General features: G+C 42.4%; 1 protein-coding gene across 2 annotated transcripts in view; it reads left to right on the forward strand.

Moving 5' to 3' along the window:
- Positions 1 to 21,400, forward strand: part of LOC311289442 (protein phosphatase 1H-like) — a 77,450-nt gene that overhangs the window by 4,747 nt on the left and 51,303 nt on the right. Inside the window, exons 2-3 of one of the 2 annotated variants that reach the window (XM_084407469.1) lie at positions 5,307 to 5,472; positions 13,893 to 14,264. In XM_084407469.1, the coding sequence (XP_084263595.1) occupies positions 5,307 to 5,472; positions 13,893 to 14,264 (538 nt within the window). The remainder of the gene's footprint in view (positions 1 to 5,306; positions 5,473 to 13,892; positions 14,265 to 21,400) is intronic. The other variant, XM_084407470.1, reaches the window with a different exon arrangement.

Raw genomic sequence — 21,400 nt, forward strand, 5'->3', positions numbered from 1 at the left:
TGAAGTGTCACGCAGGGAATTCTGGCAATGTCAATTTAGCGAAACAACAAGAACAGAAAAAAGAGAAGCGATGAGCAGAAACACAAGAACTACAACTGACTTCGGCCACAGCCTCAGATCAACTGAAGATAAAAAAAACATTAAATCTCTCAAGATCTCATCAGAGGAGGATTAAACAACTCAAAACAACAGCATTACCAGCTTCACTTATTACTAACCAGATTAACTTTATTTCTCTCATAAATCTACAGTTATGTTTGAGAATTAACAGAGGCTTAGATGTTGATGATTTATTGTTTAATTTTTTAATTTTTTTATTTTTTTTATTTATTTGACAGGGACATTGCACAACAAATGTGTTGCACAGACCAGAGATAGCTGCAAGCTAATTTTCATCTGTAGTCCCTGGGCAGAGACAAAGTGACAGCAGGTTTATACAGTGGACAATGAGCATTCTTACTGATGAGTTCATTCACAATATAAAATACAGATACAGCACCTACAAAAGGATCAACTAACATGCAATTACAATATTTACAGTATTTACAATTATTACAGGTTGTTTTTTTTGTTGTTTTTTTCATATAAAATAAGAATAAGAATATTACCTTCTTACATTTTTAACAGTACCCCAATTTACCAGTTTTGTGTTAATGATCACAAATCTGGCCGTCTTTCAACCACTTCTTCAGGTTAAATTTAAACTGTTGCAAGGTACTACTCTCTCGAACATTAAATGGCAACAAGTTCCACATCCCTGCAGCTTTCACAGAGAAGCAATTCTGTCCAAAGGTAGAGGACATAAAGTTGACATAACAATCTCCTCTGGAGGAGGCTCGCGTTGTTCTAAGTCCTGCCTCTTCATAAGATTTCACAAACATTCTCAGGGGCTGTGGGGCCAAATCATGAAGAATTTTATATACTAAACTAACATTCGAAAACAAAACGAAATTTTCAAACGTTAATAATTTATATTTCTTCACAATGTTACAGTAGTGGTATGAAACAGGTTTCTTATCTAAAATTTTAAGTGCCTGTTTGTATGAAGCGGCAGTAACGCAGAGTTGGTTGAAAGAGACCATGCAATTTGTAAAATGTGAAAATATCATTGCATGCATAATAAAGCTTGGCTGCATCTGTGCTCATTTGAGGGTGAATATATCTGAACTGCGATAAATTAAATTTTAAATTTTTTATCAATTTAGAAACATGCTTTTTAAACAACAGTGTCCTATCTACCAACGCCTAAATACTTGACAGACTCTGCTTCGTGAATCCTAGATCCTTTTACAATAACTTCCGGCGCAGAGTGAGACATATTCCTTATTGAGAAAAACATGCTGACTGTTTTGCTAGAATTTAATGTCAAGCATGATTGTACCATCCAATCTGAGATTTTTTCCATCTTCACAGCAGCACAGCTGCTGCTTTCTGACTTGATTTCGCATGGACATATATCACTGCGTCATCGGCGTACATTTGTACGTGAACTTCAGGACAAATAGCTGGAAGATCATTTATATATACACTGAACAAGAGAGGGCCCAAAATGGAGCCTTGTGGCACCCCAACTGAGCAGTCCAAAAAAGAAGACAGTACTCTTAATTCTTGTGCAGTGCTTCCTATTCTCTAAATATGATTTAAACCATCGTAATGTCTCTTCAGAAATATTGTGAGCGGACAATTTAGATAACAGGATGTTATGGTTTACCGTGTCGAAAGCTCTTTGCAGGTCTAGAAATATGGCACCCACCACCCCCCCTTTATCCAACCTGGCTTTAAGTTGTTCAGCAAAATAACAAAGTGCCGTTTCAGTCGAATGATGTTTTCTAAAACCGAACTGAAGTGGATTCAGGGGGTGCTCTCCATAATTCAAATGATCCATCAGTTGCATGGCCACTACTTTCTCGACTACCTTCGATATTACAGGTAGGATACTCACTGGTCTGTAGTTGGCCAGCTCAGCTTTATCTCCTCCCTTATGCAAAGGTGTAACCACTGCCTTTTTTAGACAGTCGGGGAAGACCGCTTCTCCGATGGATCGATTGATTAGCTGAGTAGTAGGTCGACATAGGGTGGCAGCATTCCTTTTAATCATACACGAATCTAAACCATAACCATCCTGTGACTTTGAATTTTTAAGTCCTTGTAAAATTTTAAGGACTTCTTGCTCCGTGACCTCACTTAAGTGAAACACTGGTTTAGTTGAATCTACATATTTCATTTCCATTGTTCTGTTACCAAAACCAACAACCAAATCATTAACAGAATCTTTGAAAAAATATTAAAAGCACTAGCTACTTTATTTTAATTTCATAACATTTATGAGACGTTTTTTTCCGAGAAATAGTATTAATGTGCTTCCAAACTAAGTGATTGTTTCCTTTAGCTTGTGTTATCAAATCAATAAAAAAGTTTGCTTTCGAAGTCCTTAGTTCTTTCACTACTTTATTCCAATAATCCTTGAATAGACGCATATAATTTTCAATGTTCGATTTTAACGCCTTTTTAAGTAGATAATCTCTTCTCCTCATCAATTTCCAAATGTCTTTTGTCAACCAGGGTAAATGTGCCTTTTTATACAAGTTAACACACTTTTTAATAAATTTCACCTTGATATTATTAATTTGATCTAAAAAGCTCCCACAAAATGAGCCTATTTCGTCATTAGAGTTCAAAACATTCCAGTCTACCTTCTCCAACTCTTGGTCAAAATGTGCCAGATCTTTATTAGGTATTTTATAAAAGGCCACTTTATTATTTATTCTAAATGTAAATCTATTTTTGTTTAATTTCCGTGCTATATAATTTGAAGGTATGATGATGGTGATCAGTGTTTTCTTTAGTTGGGCACTTTCTAACATTAGTTTTTCTCTGGCTACTGAAATTCTGTTTATAAAACACGTTGGTTATGGCAAGAATATCAGAGAGAAAATAAATCAGGTGATGTTGGTTATGTATTAATCATCATGTAGTGGCCCGATTCACTGAGCTCATATCTCTTTGATTATATGGGTCATTAATTTTACATTATTGATTGTAGTAACCCTATGATTCTACAGTATGTGATCCATCAGTGTTATGATAATCTGAAGAATTTTAAAAACATTTAGCACAGTAAAGGTTTGAACTACTGTATCTTTCAGACACACACAGACATTAAGACATCAGCATATGAATCTCAACAACGGTGATGATAAAAGTGCAGTGCATGATGGGAGCCATCATTCAAAACTCATCAATATCTCCCAGCATGCACTGCCGCATGAATAAATTACTTTTATTTTTGTTGTTGTTTTTGTTGCAACTTTTTAGTAGCTTGTTTTGTGATGTTTTTAAAGTTCTTCAGATTATCTGTTTGTCACTGCTGGCTCGTATGTGGTAGTGTCACAGACCTATTATACTCAAAAACATGAAATATATTTGTATTTAACATACTTTGTACAATGAAAGATAAGACTCTTTATGAGATCAGTGAATCAGGCCACTACATGACAATTATGTCATCATCAATAAACAGCCAACAGCACATCACATTTTCTCTCTGATTTACATGCCATAACAGATGTGTTTTACAAACACACATTTAAAGCAGTCTGAGAAAAGGGTCAAGAGGCCAACTAAAGCAAACACTCATCTCTATAATGTTGACTTTAAACTTTATTATTTTCAATTAAACATCAACGTCTAAACCTCTGGTAATTCTTAATAATAGCTTTTATGACAAATTGGTTTGTAATACAATATTTTTAAATTACAGGCAACCACAACTGGCAGTTTTTTTTTTTTTTACCATAAACTGAAGTTCAATGCCATAAAACCTAAAGTATTTCTACCGTATTTTTTACCGTAATCTTTAGATCGCTGCCGTAAAACCTAAAATATTACTACCATATTTTTTACGGTAAATCACTTGCAACCAGCTGCCAGTTTTTTACCGTAAACTTTAGTTCAGTGCCGTAAAACATAAATATTTCTACCGTATTTTTTTACGGTAAAGTTCTGGCAACCACAGCTGCCAGTTTTTTACCGTCAATTTTAGTTCAATGATGTAAAACATTAAAATTGCTAACATATTTTTTACGGTAAGGTATGGTAAATGCAACGGTAAGGTTTTTTTTACAGTGTACTTCCAAAAACTTTAAAAAACATGATTTTTTACCTCTTTTGCTTGTTTAAATGAAGTGACTCACAGCATTTTAAAATAAACTTAACTCAGACTTTAAGTTTAGTTATCAAACTGTTATCTTACCGTTATTTGAACCTTCATCGCTGTTTAAAGACCGCAAAATTATCGAAATGGGCTGTGATGTGCTCATTTCTTTGATGTGTGTGGAAGTTACCCTAGTCACCAGTGTCCAGTGTCCTAGTGTCCAGTCTCATGTCACTTCCCAGAGCTCAGACAGTCCTCCAGCCCTGCCACTGCTGGAAGTTTGCTGTCCTGCTACATACCCTGGAAATGCCCTGCCAGGTCTCCTCCCACCTTCGGCTCCCCGTCCAAGTGTCTCCACCGGGTTCCCTCGTCCCATCGGCTATCCTTTGGTCTGTCGTGGCTCTGCCTACGCCACGGACACCCAGGCCCTCCGCTGCGCTCTGTCTCTTCTCCCCTACGGCTAAAGCGGGCTCTTTCCTCCCTTCTGGTTCGCCTCTGTCCTGTCTCACCAGTGTCATCCCGTCCTCGGATTCTCTGGCTCCAACTGCGATACTCGTCGCCGAGACATCACCTGTGTCTCCTTCACCAGCAATGTCCCTCGGCTCCTGCAGTCCCCCGTCTGCGCCTGTGGGTTTATCGTCTCTCGCGGTTGTCCACCAGCTGTCGTCAGCCACTACACCACCTTAGCTCCTACCTCCCCCGACTCCACCGTGGGATGTCGGCACTGTGGAGCTCTGGGTCTGCGCCATCAGGATTCCTCCACCTTCTGCATAGGGGTGTCATCTTCCCACCATCACCATCCCTTTACCTGGTTGTCCTGTCATCACCAGCCCCTCGCCACATCGTTTACATTATATACATTATCGTTTACACTATGTTGTGTGTTTGTGTTCTTTGTATGGATCGCTACCTGTTGGATTATTATAAGTAAAGTTACATCGTTTGAATATTCATCTTCTGTGTCTACGTCTTCCTATCTACACACACCCAATACACTATCGTTTTGTAATTTCATGGAAATGTTATATTTAGCATGGCACTTTTGTTGCTGTTTTTTAACTAATTTGTGATTGTCTATTTTTAAACATTACCCTATTTAACATTAAAATGAAAATGACACTACATGCTATCTGTTTTGGTGTTTGTGTTTCAGAGTAATAAATGCAGGTAAAAGTGCTCTGAATGAGGACCAGGCATGCTGTGAGGTTCTACTGGTTAAGAAGAAACCTATAGGATCCTTGACACCCAGAAAGACATCTACAAGTAGAAGGAGGTCGTCCCTTCCCAATAGTGTTGGCATGGGAATGTGGGAAAATGATGTAAGTGATTGTTTACTGCACTGTAAAAAATTTGTAACACTCCCAATTCAAAAATTTCTATTGACCGATAACATCTAAATTTTTCAATTGGCCCAAGTGAAAATCTGTACATTTAATTTTAGAATTTACAGAATTTCACTTGGGCCAATTGAAAAATGTAGATGTTATCGGTCAATTGAAATTTTTGATTTGGGAGTGTTACAAATTTTTTACAGTGTGTACCAGGTACACTGAATATCTATTGAACAACAATGTTTTTTCAAAAGAGCCTATTTTTATTATTAATAGGGTTGGGGAAAATCACACATATCTATATTTTAACACATTAAAAATAACAGACGCAAAAAATTCCTGATATAGCTATGCTAATGTCTTTTCCTCACATCCTTTGTCTAGAGTTATAGTATTCAATCACACTATCTGTGTGCCATTCACCATCTTCGCAAAGTAATAGAGAAAGGCTGTCTAAGGATTGTCCACATTCACTATGGAATAATTTAGTAGTCTAAATTATTAACAAATGCATGCCTAATTATCCATAAATTTGATATTTGTCTGACTATTTAAAACAAAACTTTTCTGCGAATTTCGGAATTAATTTACAGCGAATTGTACAATAGAGGCATGTTGGTAACACTACAATACAAGAGCACTAATGTAATTGAATGTATGGGAATTAAAACGCCCTTTTCGTCTATGTATGTAGCGAGATGAATACCTAGTTCTATGTTAGGGAAGTTAGGGCCACTTTTGTAAATTTGGCAAACACTCTTGGGCTGAGAGACAGGCCGAAAAGGAGAATCAGATATTCGTATGCAACCCTATGAACCTCAAGAATATTCTCTAGGGTGAATATATATTGTGAAAATAGGCATCATTCAGGTCAATGGATGTGAACCAATAGCTTGATGGCATGATGGACGATAATAGCAGGGATCCTCGTTGAGAGGACAGGACACAGACTTTGCATTAATCACAGTCTCCAGAGTTTACACCTTCTGAGGACAGGATGCCATTTGCATGAAAGACCAACCCTCCTCTGTAAGCAAGATATCTCTAAACTCTTAAAAACTTTAGCACCTTTTGTTTTACTTCTTTGGGGATGATACTTTTGTACCAGTCGCACTGAGACATTTCATTTAAACCATATCGATTTTTGGGTGAATTTCAGGTGATCTCAGCATGAGAGAGAGATGAGATGGGGTGAAGGGAAAGAAATGTAAATTAATACTCAGTATTTGATGTGATTGACTCTTGTATGGGGTGCTAGTTTCTCAAGAGAGAGTTCAAATGTTAATTTCCTTTGTTTTCTCAAAGAATAGCACTCTCTTCCAGTTTTTCCAGTCTTACAGGTGCGACCTAAGAGATAAGAATTAAACAAGCTAGAGTACTACCAACATTTTTTATAGATTGTAGCCTAATAGGATATTGTGTCAAATGCCGCAGTTAAATCAAGTAAAATTAGTATAGTTAGAAGTCCTGAGTCAGCTGCTATCAATAAATCATTCGAAATCTTGACAAGGGCAGTCTTTGTACTATGAAATAAGCCATAAGTCCATGCTGGTAGCTCGGTAATTCTCATATTTGCCCCAGAGAACTAGGACAATAGATTCCAGGGGGGAAATAGAACAACGAGCAAATGTACAGAAAGAGCGGGCTAACCTGCAAATCCAAGGCTGCGTTTACACTGCAAGTCTTAATGCACAGATCCAATCTTTTGACCATATCCAATTTTTTGCCCGGCCTGTTTACATTCACTTTAGACACCACTGGTATCCGATATTTGTGTTTACATTCATTCCCGTCCAAAATTTTGCCAGCATGGACAAGAAAACAGCTGTCATGGATGTTTTGCAGCGCAAAATCTGACCGGATATATACAGGAAAATAGCAGTAATTTTCGGTGTTATTTTATCTACAGCTCATTAGATCTAGAATTCTGAAGGTGAAATAAAGTAGCGAATTAGTGAGAGAGAGTGTGAGAGAGAGAGAGAGAAAGAAAGAAGCCTAATAGTAAAGCTTGTTGGTTTAATTACAGCAAAGTTATCACCTCATTATCGATATCGGATATGTACAGTATCCGATTTAAAACCACTTTTGGAAGTGGCTCAGATTGGATCTCGTGTGGATTTTTGTGTTTACGCGTGTGCTACAAATTCTGATCTGTGTCAGATGTAAGTAAAAAATCTGATTTTCTTTTTTTGTGCCAGTGTAAACGCAGCCCAAGTATCAGGTAGGCAAAGCAAGCATCAAAATCTAGCAGCGAAAACACTTCCAAGAGCAGTGGCAGCTAACTTGCACCAGCGTTCACTCCGGAAGCAAATATCAATATATTTGTTCAATGCACATAGATATAAAATGGGACAGAGAGCTTGAGTCTCTTTTTTTCGAGATGAGGAAGTATCTGGTGTAAAAGCCATTGTGGCTTTGCTTGGATGGAATCACTATTATTGCTCTTTTGTTCAGCAGAGGAAATTTCTTCCTGGATACCATGCGTTAATTTTCCCTGTATCTGAAAATGAATTATCCCTCTTGAATTGTGGGGGGTGTAAGCGGCAAATTGCAGTCTCTCCAATTGTATATTTGCAGTGTTCTGACACCATTTTGTGGCTGAGTTGGGAACACATTTGTGGTCTGTATGACGTAACCCCTTAAGACTGCCGCCTTCTTACCACCTGAGTAGGATGAAGAGCTGACTGGTCCACCTGTGCTGTAGCAGGCGGATAGATAGTTATTTATGGGCCAGGCAGGTTTCTGCTCCAGAATTCCTGTCTGACCTGCTGTATTCATTTGAGTATCATGTTGGAATCTGACATCTGCCCACTTTTGATGGAGACTTCAGGTTTCCACCTCGGGTGCAAATGCTCCATGGAAGGCATGTGGAGAAGATCCTTATTTTCCATTCCCTCCACAGTGAGAGCAGATCTTCCTTGAATGAGCACTTTATCTGTAAATGTTCTGTCCTTCCAGGAGACCACAGAATTCTCACAGACCACAGAGTTGTCTCACTGCCTGTTTTTACTGTCTTTTACCCTCATAGCTTGACTTCCACTACCACAGTCAGCCACGGAATAATTAGTTTCTCTGCAGTGCGTTTGCACACATCTTGCAGATCAACACTACGAAGCATGAGGGGATCCTGGCCCGACAGCTTGGTGTGCTAGTCTGCAACGAAGGCTATTCATAGTGAAGTGCATGCAGTGCTCACAGGCATGCTTGAAAGATAATGTATATATGTAGTGGGTTCTCAGGGAAAGGAAGGAGAGGAGCGTCCGCAAAACAAGGTTCATACTTTATTCAGCATCACACACAAAAGGATCTCTGCCTGGCTTAATATCCGTCTCTCCTACTGCAGACTTTGCTAAACCACACCTCCCTCACCACAGTATATCATATAGTTTTCTACTTCAGGGTTTATTAACGTAATTGAGATAAATAAGAGCAGCACAAAACTGCCTGCGCAGACACAGATCAATGCCACATTATCGCCTCTTTGACCCACCCACTGGCTGCAACACATACTGTTCCTCTAAGTAGCATCCTCCAAGTGTCCTGATGTGGTTGAGGCAAGGAAAATGGAGGCAAGGATTAGGGCTGCACGATACTGGGAAAATATGCGATCTGCGATGTTGAGTATTGCGATAACGATATTTCTTGCGATATAACATCTTCAGGGGGATCTTCAGAAGAATATCTCAGTTTTTTCATAAGGAGTTAACGTTACACATGCAACACTTTGATTAATGGTTGTCTGTGAGACTCTGTTATTGTTACTTGGCATTTCATTAGCAGTTTTGGTAGATTTGGGCTTACACTTTTTGAAGTCTTCATATAGCTCCCTGAGGTTGCGTTCCAGATGACTGTGGAGATTAGTTTCCTCTCGACGTGGTCAAAATTATTCGGCACGACTTAGTGACACCGTCACTTATGTTCACATATCGCGTTTTTTGCGCATGCAAATTCGTTATTTAAAATGCAAGCACGCTCAAAATGGAAGCACATTTTTCCAGGCCGCGAAGAGATGAGAACATCTCAACTTTTCAGAATTCCGCAAGCTCGCGCAGGTCATGGTTGCATAGCAATGACAGACGCAAGTGCTTGTGGAAAGAAGGAGATAGCTGCGCAGCCGCGTTTTCCATGCGTTTTAGACGCGATATGTGAACGGCCCCTTACACAGTACCTGCATTTATGACACGTCTTCTCTATTGAAGCCAAAATGTTGCCATATTTCAGACGTACAGTTCTTTTTAGGCACAGGTTCTTCGCTGTTGTCATTTTCCTCGCTTGTCTCTACTCCCGCCATTAGTTTTTATTTTCCACTCTCTGCTCTGAGCCACTAGGTTCCCCTTTGGGCCCGATCTAGCCAATAGCATAATAGCATCTACTGGGGAGGCGGGTATAAAGATAGTAAGGCCCCATTTGATTGGTCGAATTTGGATAAACAACCTATGCATGCATGCAACACACAAATGCTTGGCACATAAAATAAATGCATTTTATCGCACCTCTCTGCGATACGGATATCGCATATACTATTATCGCGATAACAATAATTTTTCGATATATTGTGCAGCCCTAGCGAGGATCAATGTTCACAACCACCAATTTATTGACCGAACAGGAAACACTCAGAAGAGATCACAACCACCCTAAAGAACCTAATCAGGCACAAAAGAGAACTGAAACAGCTTTATAAATCAAGACAGTGATTATAAACGATCAAATCCACACCATTGTTAAAAGTAACATGGAAATTATACATTTTGATTAAATGAAGCAGGCAAGGAGCGCTTCTTTTACAGTTTTTTCCAATTGCTAACACACAATTTTGCAAACTAGGCTAGTTTTATCAAAATACTTAACACAATTCACAAAACCACAAACCCAAACTTCAAAATACCTAATATATCCTGCAAAATGAAGCACTGCAACCAAAACTACATATATCATTATCAAAATCAAACTTTTGCATGAAATGGCACACACTTCATTCATATTACAGTTTTTTTCAATTGCTTAAGCACAATTTTGAAAACTGGGCCCGGTTTTTCAAACCCCTTCACACAATTAGCACAACACTACACCAAAGTAGCACAACACCTCAGATCATTTGCAAAATGGAACACTTTCATCAAAACTTTACAATGTCTTATAAAACCTTATTTTGTTGTCATAACATAAACACAACCATCATATGGTCTAATTCTGTTTGAATCAGTTAAACACTCCTGTGCTCAACCTAAAACACTTTTAGCATTTACACAGAGAGAGTGTAAACACCACATGACACCAATTGTGCAGACTAATGAAAATATTTGTTTATTTTCATGTACTCAAGTCAGCCAATACTGAACATTTCAACAAAACATTCATAACAAAACTGTCACAAGTTTGTCCTGTCTTGTTTTGCACTTGGGTGTTTGTTGTGTTGAGCCATGTGCTCGTGTTCATTGTTAGCCCCGCCCTTCTTGTTATCTTGTTATTGGTTTAATTAATTCCACCTGTTGTCATCGTTACCTTTTGTTTGCCTCCCTATTTAGTCTCCTTGTGTCTGTTGTACTGTGCTGTTACGTTGTCTAATGTTCTTGTGTTTGTTTCCTAGTGTTTTGGTTTGTTTATATTATTCTAATGTTTTCCCCCCGCGTGGGAGTTTTGTTATGTCACAAGTTTGTCCTGTCTTGTTTTGCACTTGGGTGTTTGTTGTGTTGAGCCATGTGCTCGTGTTCATTGTTAGCCCCGCCCTTCTTGTTATCTTGTTATTGGTTTAATTAATTCCACCTGTTGTCATCGTTACCTTTTGTTTGCCTCCCTATTTAGTCTCCTTGTGTCTGTTGTACTGTGCTGTTACGTTCTGTCACGACTGGGTTCAAAAACAAAACTGAGGACTCAATTGCAGAAAACCAAAATGGGATTTTAATAAAATAAAAGCAAAATACAATGATAAACAAAACTCCCACGCGGGGGGAAAACATTAGAATAATATAAACAAACCAAAACACTAGGAAACAAACACAAGAACATTAGACAACGTAACAGCACAGTACAACAGACACAAGGAGACTAAATAGGGAGGCAAACAAAAGGTAACGATGACAACAGGTGGAATTAATTAAACCAATAACAAGATAACAAGAAGGGCGGGGCTAACAATGAACACGAGCACATGGCTCAACACAACAAACACCCAAGTGCAAAACAAGACAGGACAAACTTGTGACAAAAACATTTTCCAGTATTCATACAGTATTACCGAACATACCCTTGTACTGTAAGCTTATAGTAATACTGTTACATAAAAATAGAAATCCAGTTCAGTACTGAATAAAAATAAAATAAAAACCTAAACATCTCTCCGACTAGCTTGATCTGGCCACAGGGCCTTGTCAACATCACAGGCTATATTTTCATTTATAATGGGCAACGTGGGAAGAATCTTTTGGAATTCACCTCCCTCAGTATTAGTCCGTGGTTTATTACATGGTCCACAATTGTTTCCAAAAACAAATTTGTATCTTTAGTATGCTTTGCCATAATACTAAAATAGTTCAAATTGTAGAAAATTCTTCAGATTGTTCACATGCACAGAAATATTTGCAGATACACACACACATAAAATGTTAAAACATTTTTATGTTTATTTTTCACCAAACAAGTCAGTGCAACATATGCACAGCAGATACATTTACATTGGACTGAACAACAATATGCTCACAATAAACAGTAAACTGAAAAAGACTGAAGTGTTAACAATTAACCATTGAGGTGTTTGGCCAGGTGCACATATGTTGGCCAATCAGCTCATGTAGTGTCATTTTGAATGGCAGTGTTTTGAAATGGCAAACATGTGACTTATGTCAGATTGTTGTGTCTTATGCAGAGAACCGTGTTCAGTGCATTTAAAAAGTGCTGTTTTGAATTGCAAAATGTGTGTAAAGCAGAAAATGTGTTTAGACTTTTGGAGACTTGAGAAGAGGTTTTGCTCTCTGTGTGTCAGTTTAAATAATTGTGCTGTGCATGTCATTTTAGTGTGTTAGCAATTGGAAAAAACTGTATAATCACCCAGATGTCAATTACCTAGCGTGCATGTGTTTATCAGTGACTGAGTTCTGCATTCTAGCCAAAACGTACAATTATAATCAGTTTCTACACTGCACAAATGTATAGAAAGCATTCGTGAGAGGTCACATTGCAATTAAGTCAGAAGAGTTCGACTTATTTTAATACATAAAGTAACTGATATTTTAATACTTGTTTTATGCAAAGATTTCAGGATTAAAATCAGGGTAGAAAATCCATCCAACAATCCATACATCAACACATAAACACCAAAGATATCTGCCAGGCCAGCCTTCTAAAGCTGGAAAGAAGCAGGCAAGCTAATGGAACAGTTCACCGAACACGTCCGGCTGACGATGAATATGGTGATGTGAGATGAGACTATTTTCGGGGTAGTTCAAGAGAGTGAATCAACATATTGATTAGGACATATTAACTGTTGTTGCTTGTCATTTACCTTTTCATGACCATAAAACTTTTTGGTCAAATTTTTTTGCGACCCTGCTGACCCAATTAACATTTCAATGTCCGATGGTCACGCCTTAATTTGGAATATTCTATAGGTTTGCATCCTTTGCATTTCATTCATTTCATAATTTTTACTTTTGTGTGTGTGTGTGTGTGTGTGTGTGTGTGTGTGTGTGTGTGTGTGTGTGTGTGTGTGTGTGTGTGTGTGTGTGTGTGTGTGTGTGTGTTAGTTAAATATCTCTTTCGACCCATATATAGACAAAAAACGGCCAAATAATTCTGCAGATCTGAATATAAGGTGTTTTTACTTTAAGCCACACGTTCCCTCATCAACAATTACATATAACTTATAAGTGGCTATATACAATCGTAATAGTAATTATCAAGATTGATGCGGTTTGGAATTGGTAAAAATGCTTGGAAGAATATCGATTTGCCGAATAATTATACAAACACTGTAATGTCAAGCCCAAATTAGTTCCAGGAACTACACACAGTTCATGCAGTGGAACAAGGCTTTGATCAAATGAAAAATCCAGTCCTTGAAATTAAAGGCTGAGCCACGATCAAAGCCGTTGTAAAATACTATATAAATAAACACACACCTATCACCTCATTACATCAATAAATTATTACATTTGTGTTGCCGTTTATTTAATGAAACCTTGCAAAGTATATGTTGTAACCATTTGGTTAAATCTGTAAATCATGGTTTATGGCTCAGTGATTTCTTTCGAACAGCAAAGGGGATTTTAGGCATTGCTCCTCGTTGTGCCTAACAACGCCCCTCAGCTGTTCTAGAATTACTGTAAACCACGGCATATATGGGCTTATTGCTTTAATATATCATAAGGAAATTACTGAGCAACTGCTGTTTGCTGTGTTGTGTTATGTAGGCTTGTATTTGTCCACAAGACTCTCAAGAAGGTCTGATCTTCCATTACTGGGCACTGTTTGATGGTCATGCTGGTTCAGGAGCAGCAGTGATGGCTTCTAGACTTCTACACCAACACATTGTGGAGCAGCTCCAAGGTGTACTGGAGGTCCTATCTAACCTGGCGTCTCTTCCGCCAACTGTATTGGGTGATGAACCCAACCACCAGCCATCCCCATGCACACATCGGGCCCTCAACCGGGCTGCATCCCTACATGGGGCCACTGGTGCACCTGGCTCCCCCTGCACCCCTCCAACACGGTTCTTCGTGGAGAAGAAGATCCATCATGAAAGCCTTGTAATTGGTGCCTTGGAGAATGCCTTCAAGATTATGGTGAGGTCCAACTCTGTAGTTTCCACAAAATTACTTGATGTGCTTTGAGTTACATGAGTTAGACAGAACAGAGTTTTCCAGTTCCAATGGTATTAGACAGGAGAGAATGAAATAGCTCTATAAAAATAATCTTAATGTATTTATTTATACTAGGTGCACATAGCCGCCTTGTTGGCAGAGGCACCATTGTGTGACTAAGCCAGACAAAATTACAAAAGAAACACATCAGATAACAGGAGCAGTGGCATGGTGGTGCCTTTTTCCGAACTCATTGTTTAACAAGTATTTAATAGGCCTATAATTGGATTTGGTATTGGGCTTTAGGAATAGGTACAAGTAATGTCCCAGTGAGGCAGCTTCCATTTATGATTTTATAAATATAAACACATATACTGAAAATGTTGTATACTGTTTTATAATATGCTACAATACACTGAGACACAAATAGTATCTGTCACTAATTGCAATAAGTACAAATAGGATCACACATCTTTGGCTGTTTGCACTTAGTGTAAATAGTTTTTAACACTGTGCACTTGGTGCAAAGAAAATTTGGTAACACTTTACTTAAAATCTTTATATATAATGCATTATAGAAATATTATCAGTGCATTAATTATGCTTTGTAATGCACCTTACAATGCATTGTATGGTCTCATGAATAATTGTAAGCACAGTTATAATACATTAATGCTTATCTATTTATTGTTACACCTTTAGAAAGTATAATACATGACAAACAACCACTTTCAGATATAACAAGGAAATATGCAAATATTAAGATGCATTTTAACTTTGATTACATTTATTTATTAAAATATAATGCATTATAACATACATTATGAATACATTTATAGTGAATTATACATAAACAGGCGGTTTCCTGGACAGGGTTTAAAAACCCGCAAAAGCTCGCCGGTTTGCCCGCCTGCTTCACCCGCTTCGCTAGAGTCTCTTCCTGATGGACAGCGGCCGCCGCCGTCGTGGATATCGACGAAGAAGCCGCGTCTGTGCGGGATGATACCTGCTCTATCCTGGCGTTGGGCAGTGAGGATTGGGCGAGCTCTGCGGATATCGCGCCCTCTGCTCGCGAGCCGTCTGGAAAAGGAGCCAGCATCGAAGCAGAGCTAATTCGTCTACTCGCACAGGCCGCGGCGAGCGAGCACAGGCTGCTGTGGTCAACGCCTGAGCAGCCTGCGCACAACCGGCTGGATGGATTTTTCCTTCAAGGGGACCGCGCTTCGCCGACTTCTAGACCCGCCCCTTTTCTTCCTGAGCTTCATGAAGAAGTCGCTAAGTCATGGAACGCTCCCCTCTCAGCCAGAATGCGTTCCTCTGACTCACTGGCATTCTCCGCGGTTGACGGTGCCAAAGACAGAGGATACCATTCTCTTCCGCCGGTGGAAGAAGCCATATCGGCTCATCTTTGCCCGCCCTCTGCTGGACGGCGCGCTAAGTTGGCACTACCTTCCAAAGCTTGCCGCACGACGTCAACCATGCTCAGCCGCGCTTACACCGCCGCTGGACAGGCTGCATCGGCGTTGCACACGATGGCCACCTTGCAAATCTTCCAGGCCGATCTCCTCCGAAAACTGGATGAGGATGGACCGGAAGCGATTTGCGTGCCGGACTTAAGGAGCGCCACGGACCTCGCTCTCCGTGCCACTAAGTCTGCTGCACAGGCCATAGGACGGAGCATGGCCTCTCTCACCGTAGCTGAGAGACATTTGTGGTTGACGCTCTCAGAGATGTCTGATTCAGAGCGCTCTGCGTTCCTCGACGCTCCCCTCTCTTCTGCTGGCCTCTTCGGATCTTCCGTCAATGATTTCGTGGAAAGATTCGCTGAAGTGCAGAAAGCGTCACAGGCCATGAAGCACTTCCTGCCGAAGCGCTCCAGCTCCACAGCAGGCCGTGCGAAACAGCCGTCCTCTCGAAGCTCACAGCCACAGCCTCCGCCCACCGCCGCCACTTCGCAGCGCCGACAGGCCCGGGACTCGAGACCACGCTCTCGCTCTGCTAACCGCCGGCCCCCTCCGCGTGGGCCCCGGCCTAGGATTGCGGTAAAGCCCGAGGCCTCAAAGTCGTCCTAGCACGTCTAGGGAAACAACGGTGTTCAGGTCTCGCTGCGGCCAGACTTCCACCAAAACTTCTCGCTCGTTCAGTTCCAGAAAATGCGACTGTTCCAGTGTATTTTGCAGTCAACAAGCCGGAACCACAGCCCGCTTGCCTGCACACAAACGCCGTTTTTACGGCGACCCAGATAAATCCCATAAAGAGTGTATTTTCTGGTATTCCGGCCACGGCCGAGGGTGTTATGAGTGTAGTAAAAATGCCAGCTCAGTGCTCATTCCTACACACAGACACAGCCCGCCACAAGCCAGGGCTCGCACACATGAAATCGACTCATGTCGATTGTGCATTAAATGTAGTAAATGTGCCCACGACCCAGTGCCCACAAACACTACATTCTGCATGTCTCACGGTTTCTGTAAAAACGAAACCAACACACATTCAGTCTGCCCAGGTAGACGGTGTATTCAGTGCAGTAAATGTGCCCGCTGTCCCGCGCCCACATTCACTCAGAGACATGACAAGCCCCACGGGGCTCGCCCCGCCCTCTCCCTCTCGGCGAACCGCCATAGAAGAGTCGAGCGCGGGCAGACTGCCCGCTGTGATCAGCGCGCCCCCTGCCTCGAATGTCGCAAGCACGGCGTTTATGTTACAGCACACTGAAGCTCTTCGGTCGCCACGCAACCAGAGCTCACATCTCATTCAACCCCTAGCCATTCGTGCAGATGCATGGGCAGAGCGTCCCGGGGTTTCAGAGTGGGTGCTGAACATTGTAAAGAGAGGCTATTCGCTACAGTTCAGTCGACGCCCCCGCTGTTGTGCGGCGCGCGTCGAAACTACGGTGAAGAAAGAGGTAGCACACCTACTTCGAGCCGAAATTACGAAACTGTTGAGCAAAGGGGCCATAGAGCCTTTATCTCAAGCTCAGAGCGAAGGGGGGCTGTACAGCAGATATTTTCTGGTACCGAAAAAAGACGGGGGTCTCAGACCCATACTAGATCTAAAACTTGAAAACGCCGGTTCAGAATGCTCACAACCAGAAAAATCCTCACGCAAATTCGCCAAGGGGACTGGTTTATGTAAAAAGATCTGAAGGACGCGTACTTCCAGATACAAATAGCGTCACGTCACAGGCGATTTTTGAGATTCGCCTTCGAGGGCCAGGCATATCAGTACACAGTCCTGCCGTTCGGCTTGTCCCTGGCACCCCGTACATTTACGATGTGCATGGACGCGGCGCTCACACCCCTGAAACTCCGGGGCATGCGAGTGTTGAACTACTTGGACGATTGGCTGATTCTAGCTCATTCACACTCAGAGCTCATAGAGCACAGGACCATTTTACTCGAACACCTCGAGAATCTGGGTCTCAGAGTCAATTGGGCGAAGAGTTCACTGTCTCCCAGTCAGAGAATATCTTTTCTGGGCACAGAACTGGACTCGCTGTCTATAGCCGCTTTCCGACCGGAGGAACCTTTTCACAGTTTCTAGAACTATTGGCTAAAGTACCCGGATGTCGGCGTGTTCGCACCGCAAGAACTAGGAACGATTTTAGTTCTAGGAACTCCATTTGGAGGAACTAATTTAGGTCCTACTTCAGAGTAGGGTCTAAACCAGCACTATAGGAACTATCCGTGACGTTAGTGTACGCTGATTGACCGAACGCACGCGGAACACCAGCACCCGCCATTTTTAAAACAGCTAGAATGTAAACACACAGATTATAGCCTATATATTTACTCCATAAACTAACTATACAAACATGGAAAACAGTGATAGATGGGTCTCTAAACCTTTATGCTGAAGAGAAAATCCAACGCAACTTTGAGGGGACCAAGCCAAACATGATTATGTTTATCTGACCAGCTAGCAACACTGGACATCAACCACACGGCATAGGCTAATAACCTTTTTTTCATATACTGTCTACTTTCTATAACAGTTCTATCTAACATATTAAACAGTACTGTTAGACAGATCGCTAACTAATAAACACAGAGAATGCGAGCATTGTTTGCTCTGGCGTTCTCAGCGCCGCCAAAATAAAGGTCCGTCGCGCCGTCAAAATAAAAGTCACCGTGCTTGCGTCACTCCCTTACCCCTCCTACCAGTTCCTATGGCCACTTGGCCAGTGCGAACGCAAACAGCAAAACTGAGTTTGGGGGAGAGTAGTTCTTAGAACTGTTTAGAAGTGGACAGTTCCTAGAACTAAGTTCCTGTAACTACTTGGTCGGAAAGCGGCTTATGACAGCGCAACTATCGCCACAACGCGCACTGAATATTCAGCGCATGACGGAATCCTTCCGCTGCGGCGCTATTGTCCCGCTCAGAAAATGTCTGAGAATGCTGGGTCTCATGGCCTCAGCATCGTCAGTACTCCAGCTGGGTCTGCTGCGCATGCGCCCACTGCAGTTCTGGCTAAAAGCGTGAGTACCGCGCCGAGCGTGGACCTCCGGTCTGTTTCGTCTCAAGGCCGATCAGAAATGCGTCTCAGCTCTGAATCCTTGGAGAGCAACCGACTGGTACCAATCAGGTGTAAGCCTGGGGACTCGAGTGTGAAGGTGGTGTCTACGGACACCTCCACCTCGGGATGGGGAGCGCTGCTCGAGTGCAGACCGTTCTTCGGCCAGTGGTCAGAATGGGAGAAGCTTCTGCATATAAACTGCCTGGAAATGTTGGCGGTAGACAACGCGCTGACGCGTTTTTGTCCCCAGATAAGAGGACACCACGTCTTGGTCCGCTCGGACAACATGTCAGTGGTGGCTTATATAAATCGCCAGGGAGGTATCAGGTCCCGAAACCTTTACAGGCTGACGGAACGCCTCCTGGTATGGGCTCAGCACAATCTGCGCTCGCTGAGAGCAGCGCACGTGCCAGGCCTTCTGAATATAGGACCAGACAGACTGTCCAGGGACAATGTTCCGACAGGAGAATGGTCTCTACACCTACAGACAGTCCAACTGCTGTGGAAGAAGTTCGGCAGAGCGAAGGTAGACCTGTTTGCGTCTCAAGAAAACGCTCACTGTCCGGAGTTTTTTTCCAAGAGCAGGGATGCGCTGGCCCATGTCTGGCCCCGCTGCCCCCCTTTTCCCCCCGTCACGCTCCTGCCTCAGGTATTAGAGCGAATCAGGGAAAATGGATGCTCAGTGCTACTCGTGGCTCTGCTCTGGAAGAACCAGGCCTGGTTCCCAGTTCTGATGCAGCTGACAAGCACTGCCCCATGGCCAATACCAGTGAGGAGGGACCTCCTCTCTCAGGCCAAGGGCTCGATTTGGCATCCTCGCCCAGAGCTATGGTCCCTACATGTGTGGGCTATCAACGGGTACCCGCTAACCTCCCGGTGGGAGTGTTAAACACGATCACGCAGGCTAGGGCCCCATCTACCAGACGGCTCTATTCCTCAAAATGGTCGGTGTTCTCTAGCTGGTGCACAGCTCGTGGCATATTACCCCCAGACTGTGGGGTGACGGAGGTTCTCTCCTTCCTATAAGAGCTGCTGGATAAGGGCAGGACCCCATCCACGCTCAAGGTTTATGTGGCGGCCATAGCAGCGTTTACTAAACCGGCGCTCGGCCAGTCACTTGGAAGGAACGATTTAGTCATCCGCTTCCTTAAGGGAGCTAAGAGGCTGAATCCTCCTAGACCTCCTTCAGTCCCCGTGTGGGACCTTTCTACGGTTTTGGAAGCCATGAAAGGTGCCCCATTCGAGCCAATCCAAATGATAGATATTAAACACTTGTCTTTCAAGACAGTGTTTCTTCTGGCTCTCGCTTCAGTGAAGCGCATAGGGGACTTACAAGCGCTCTCAGTGAGCACGACGTGTATGGAATTTGGGCCAAATTACTCGTAAGTCATACTCAAACCCAGGCACGGGTACGTTCCAAAATCCCTCAACACACCGTTTAGGGCACAGGTGATTTCCCTGTCGGCCCTGCCGGTCTCTAATGAGGAGAAGGACGCGAGCTTTCTTTGCCCGGTCAGGGCATTAAGGGCTTATGTGTCTCGCTCGACTGTCTTCAGACAGACGGAGCAGCTCTTTGTTAAGGGCTTATGTGTCTCGCTCGACTGTCTTCAGACAGACGGAGCAGCTCTTTGTTTCGTTCAGCGGACGTTCTAAGGGACTAGCTGCATCGAAACAGAGTCTATCCAGATGGATAGTTGATGCTATAGCGCTGGCTTACACTTCTAAGGGCCTGCAGTGCCCGTTAGGTGTCAGAGCGCACTCCACAAGAGGCATGGCCTCGTCGTGGGCCTGGTCCAGTGGGATTGCCTTGCAAGATATATGTATGGCGGCAGGCTGGGCCTCCCCGTCTACATTTATAAGGTTTTATAACCTAGAGGTTCCCGCCTTACAGGCTAAGCTGCTGTTGGTCTAATAAATCAGTATTGTCTGTTCTGATGCTATCGGCTCAGAATACTGAAACTGCTGAGCGCTGCTCGCTGATCGACTGAATAGCTCTATGGGCAGTGTGTAAGACCCACAATATTCATCAGTTCAGGCCGAGTTTTTCGCCCTGTCTGTATGGAATACTATTAATGTAATTTGCGCCTTATAGGACGCTACTAAATCTGGGAAAAATGCTGTTCTAGCCCCTTTTTTCCCGGACTCTCTGTGAGTCCCCTGGTGATCGTGCACTATATGAGCCCCGGGCACCTGCCCTTGGGACTTTGGTGTTGGATCTCAGCACGCACGGCGTTTTACATTGGGTTCCCCTAGCGTAAGATACTTACGCAGTACGAGAGACCTCTCGTAAGAGAACGTACTCGGTTACTAACGTAACCTCGGTTCTCTCTAGAAGAGGGAACGAGCACTGCGTGTCTTAGCTGTGCATGCAACACGCTCTGGTTCGCTTCGGCGATGAAAAAGCAGATTCTATCAGCCTGTCGAGCCGTATTTATAGGCCTAAGCCACGCCTGTTTCAGGCCTCTCTCGATAGGCTGCTGCAGTTGCCGCAGGTCAGCCAATAGGCACGCGAGCTGTCTTGCCTGTGTCTGCATGCTGCCGCAACGTGTTTTACATTATTACAAAATTAAGGATAATTTTTGGCTTCAATATCTCGCGGAAA

The sequence above is a fragment of the Rutilus rutilus genome (genome assembly GCF_951802725.1).
Source record: "Rutilus rutilus genome assembly, chromosome: 4".
NCBI classification, from domain to species: Eukaryota; Metazoa; Chordata; class Actinopteri; order Cypriniformes; family Leuciscidae; genus Rutilus; species Rutilus rutilus.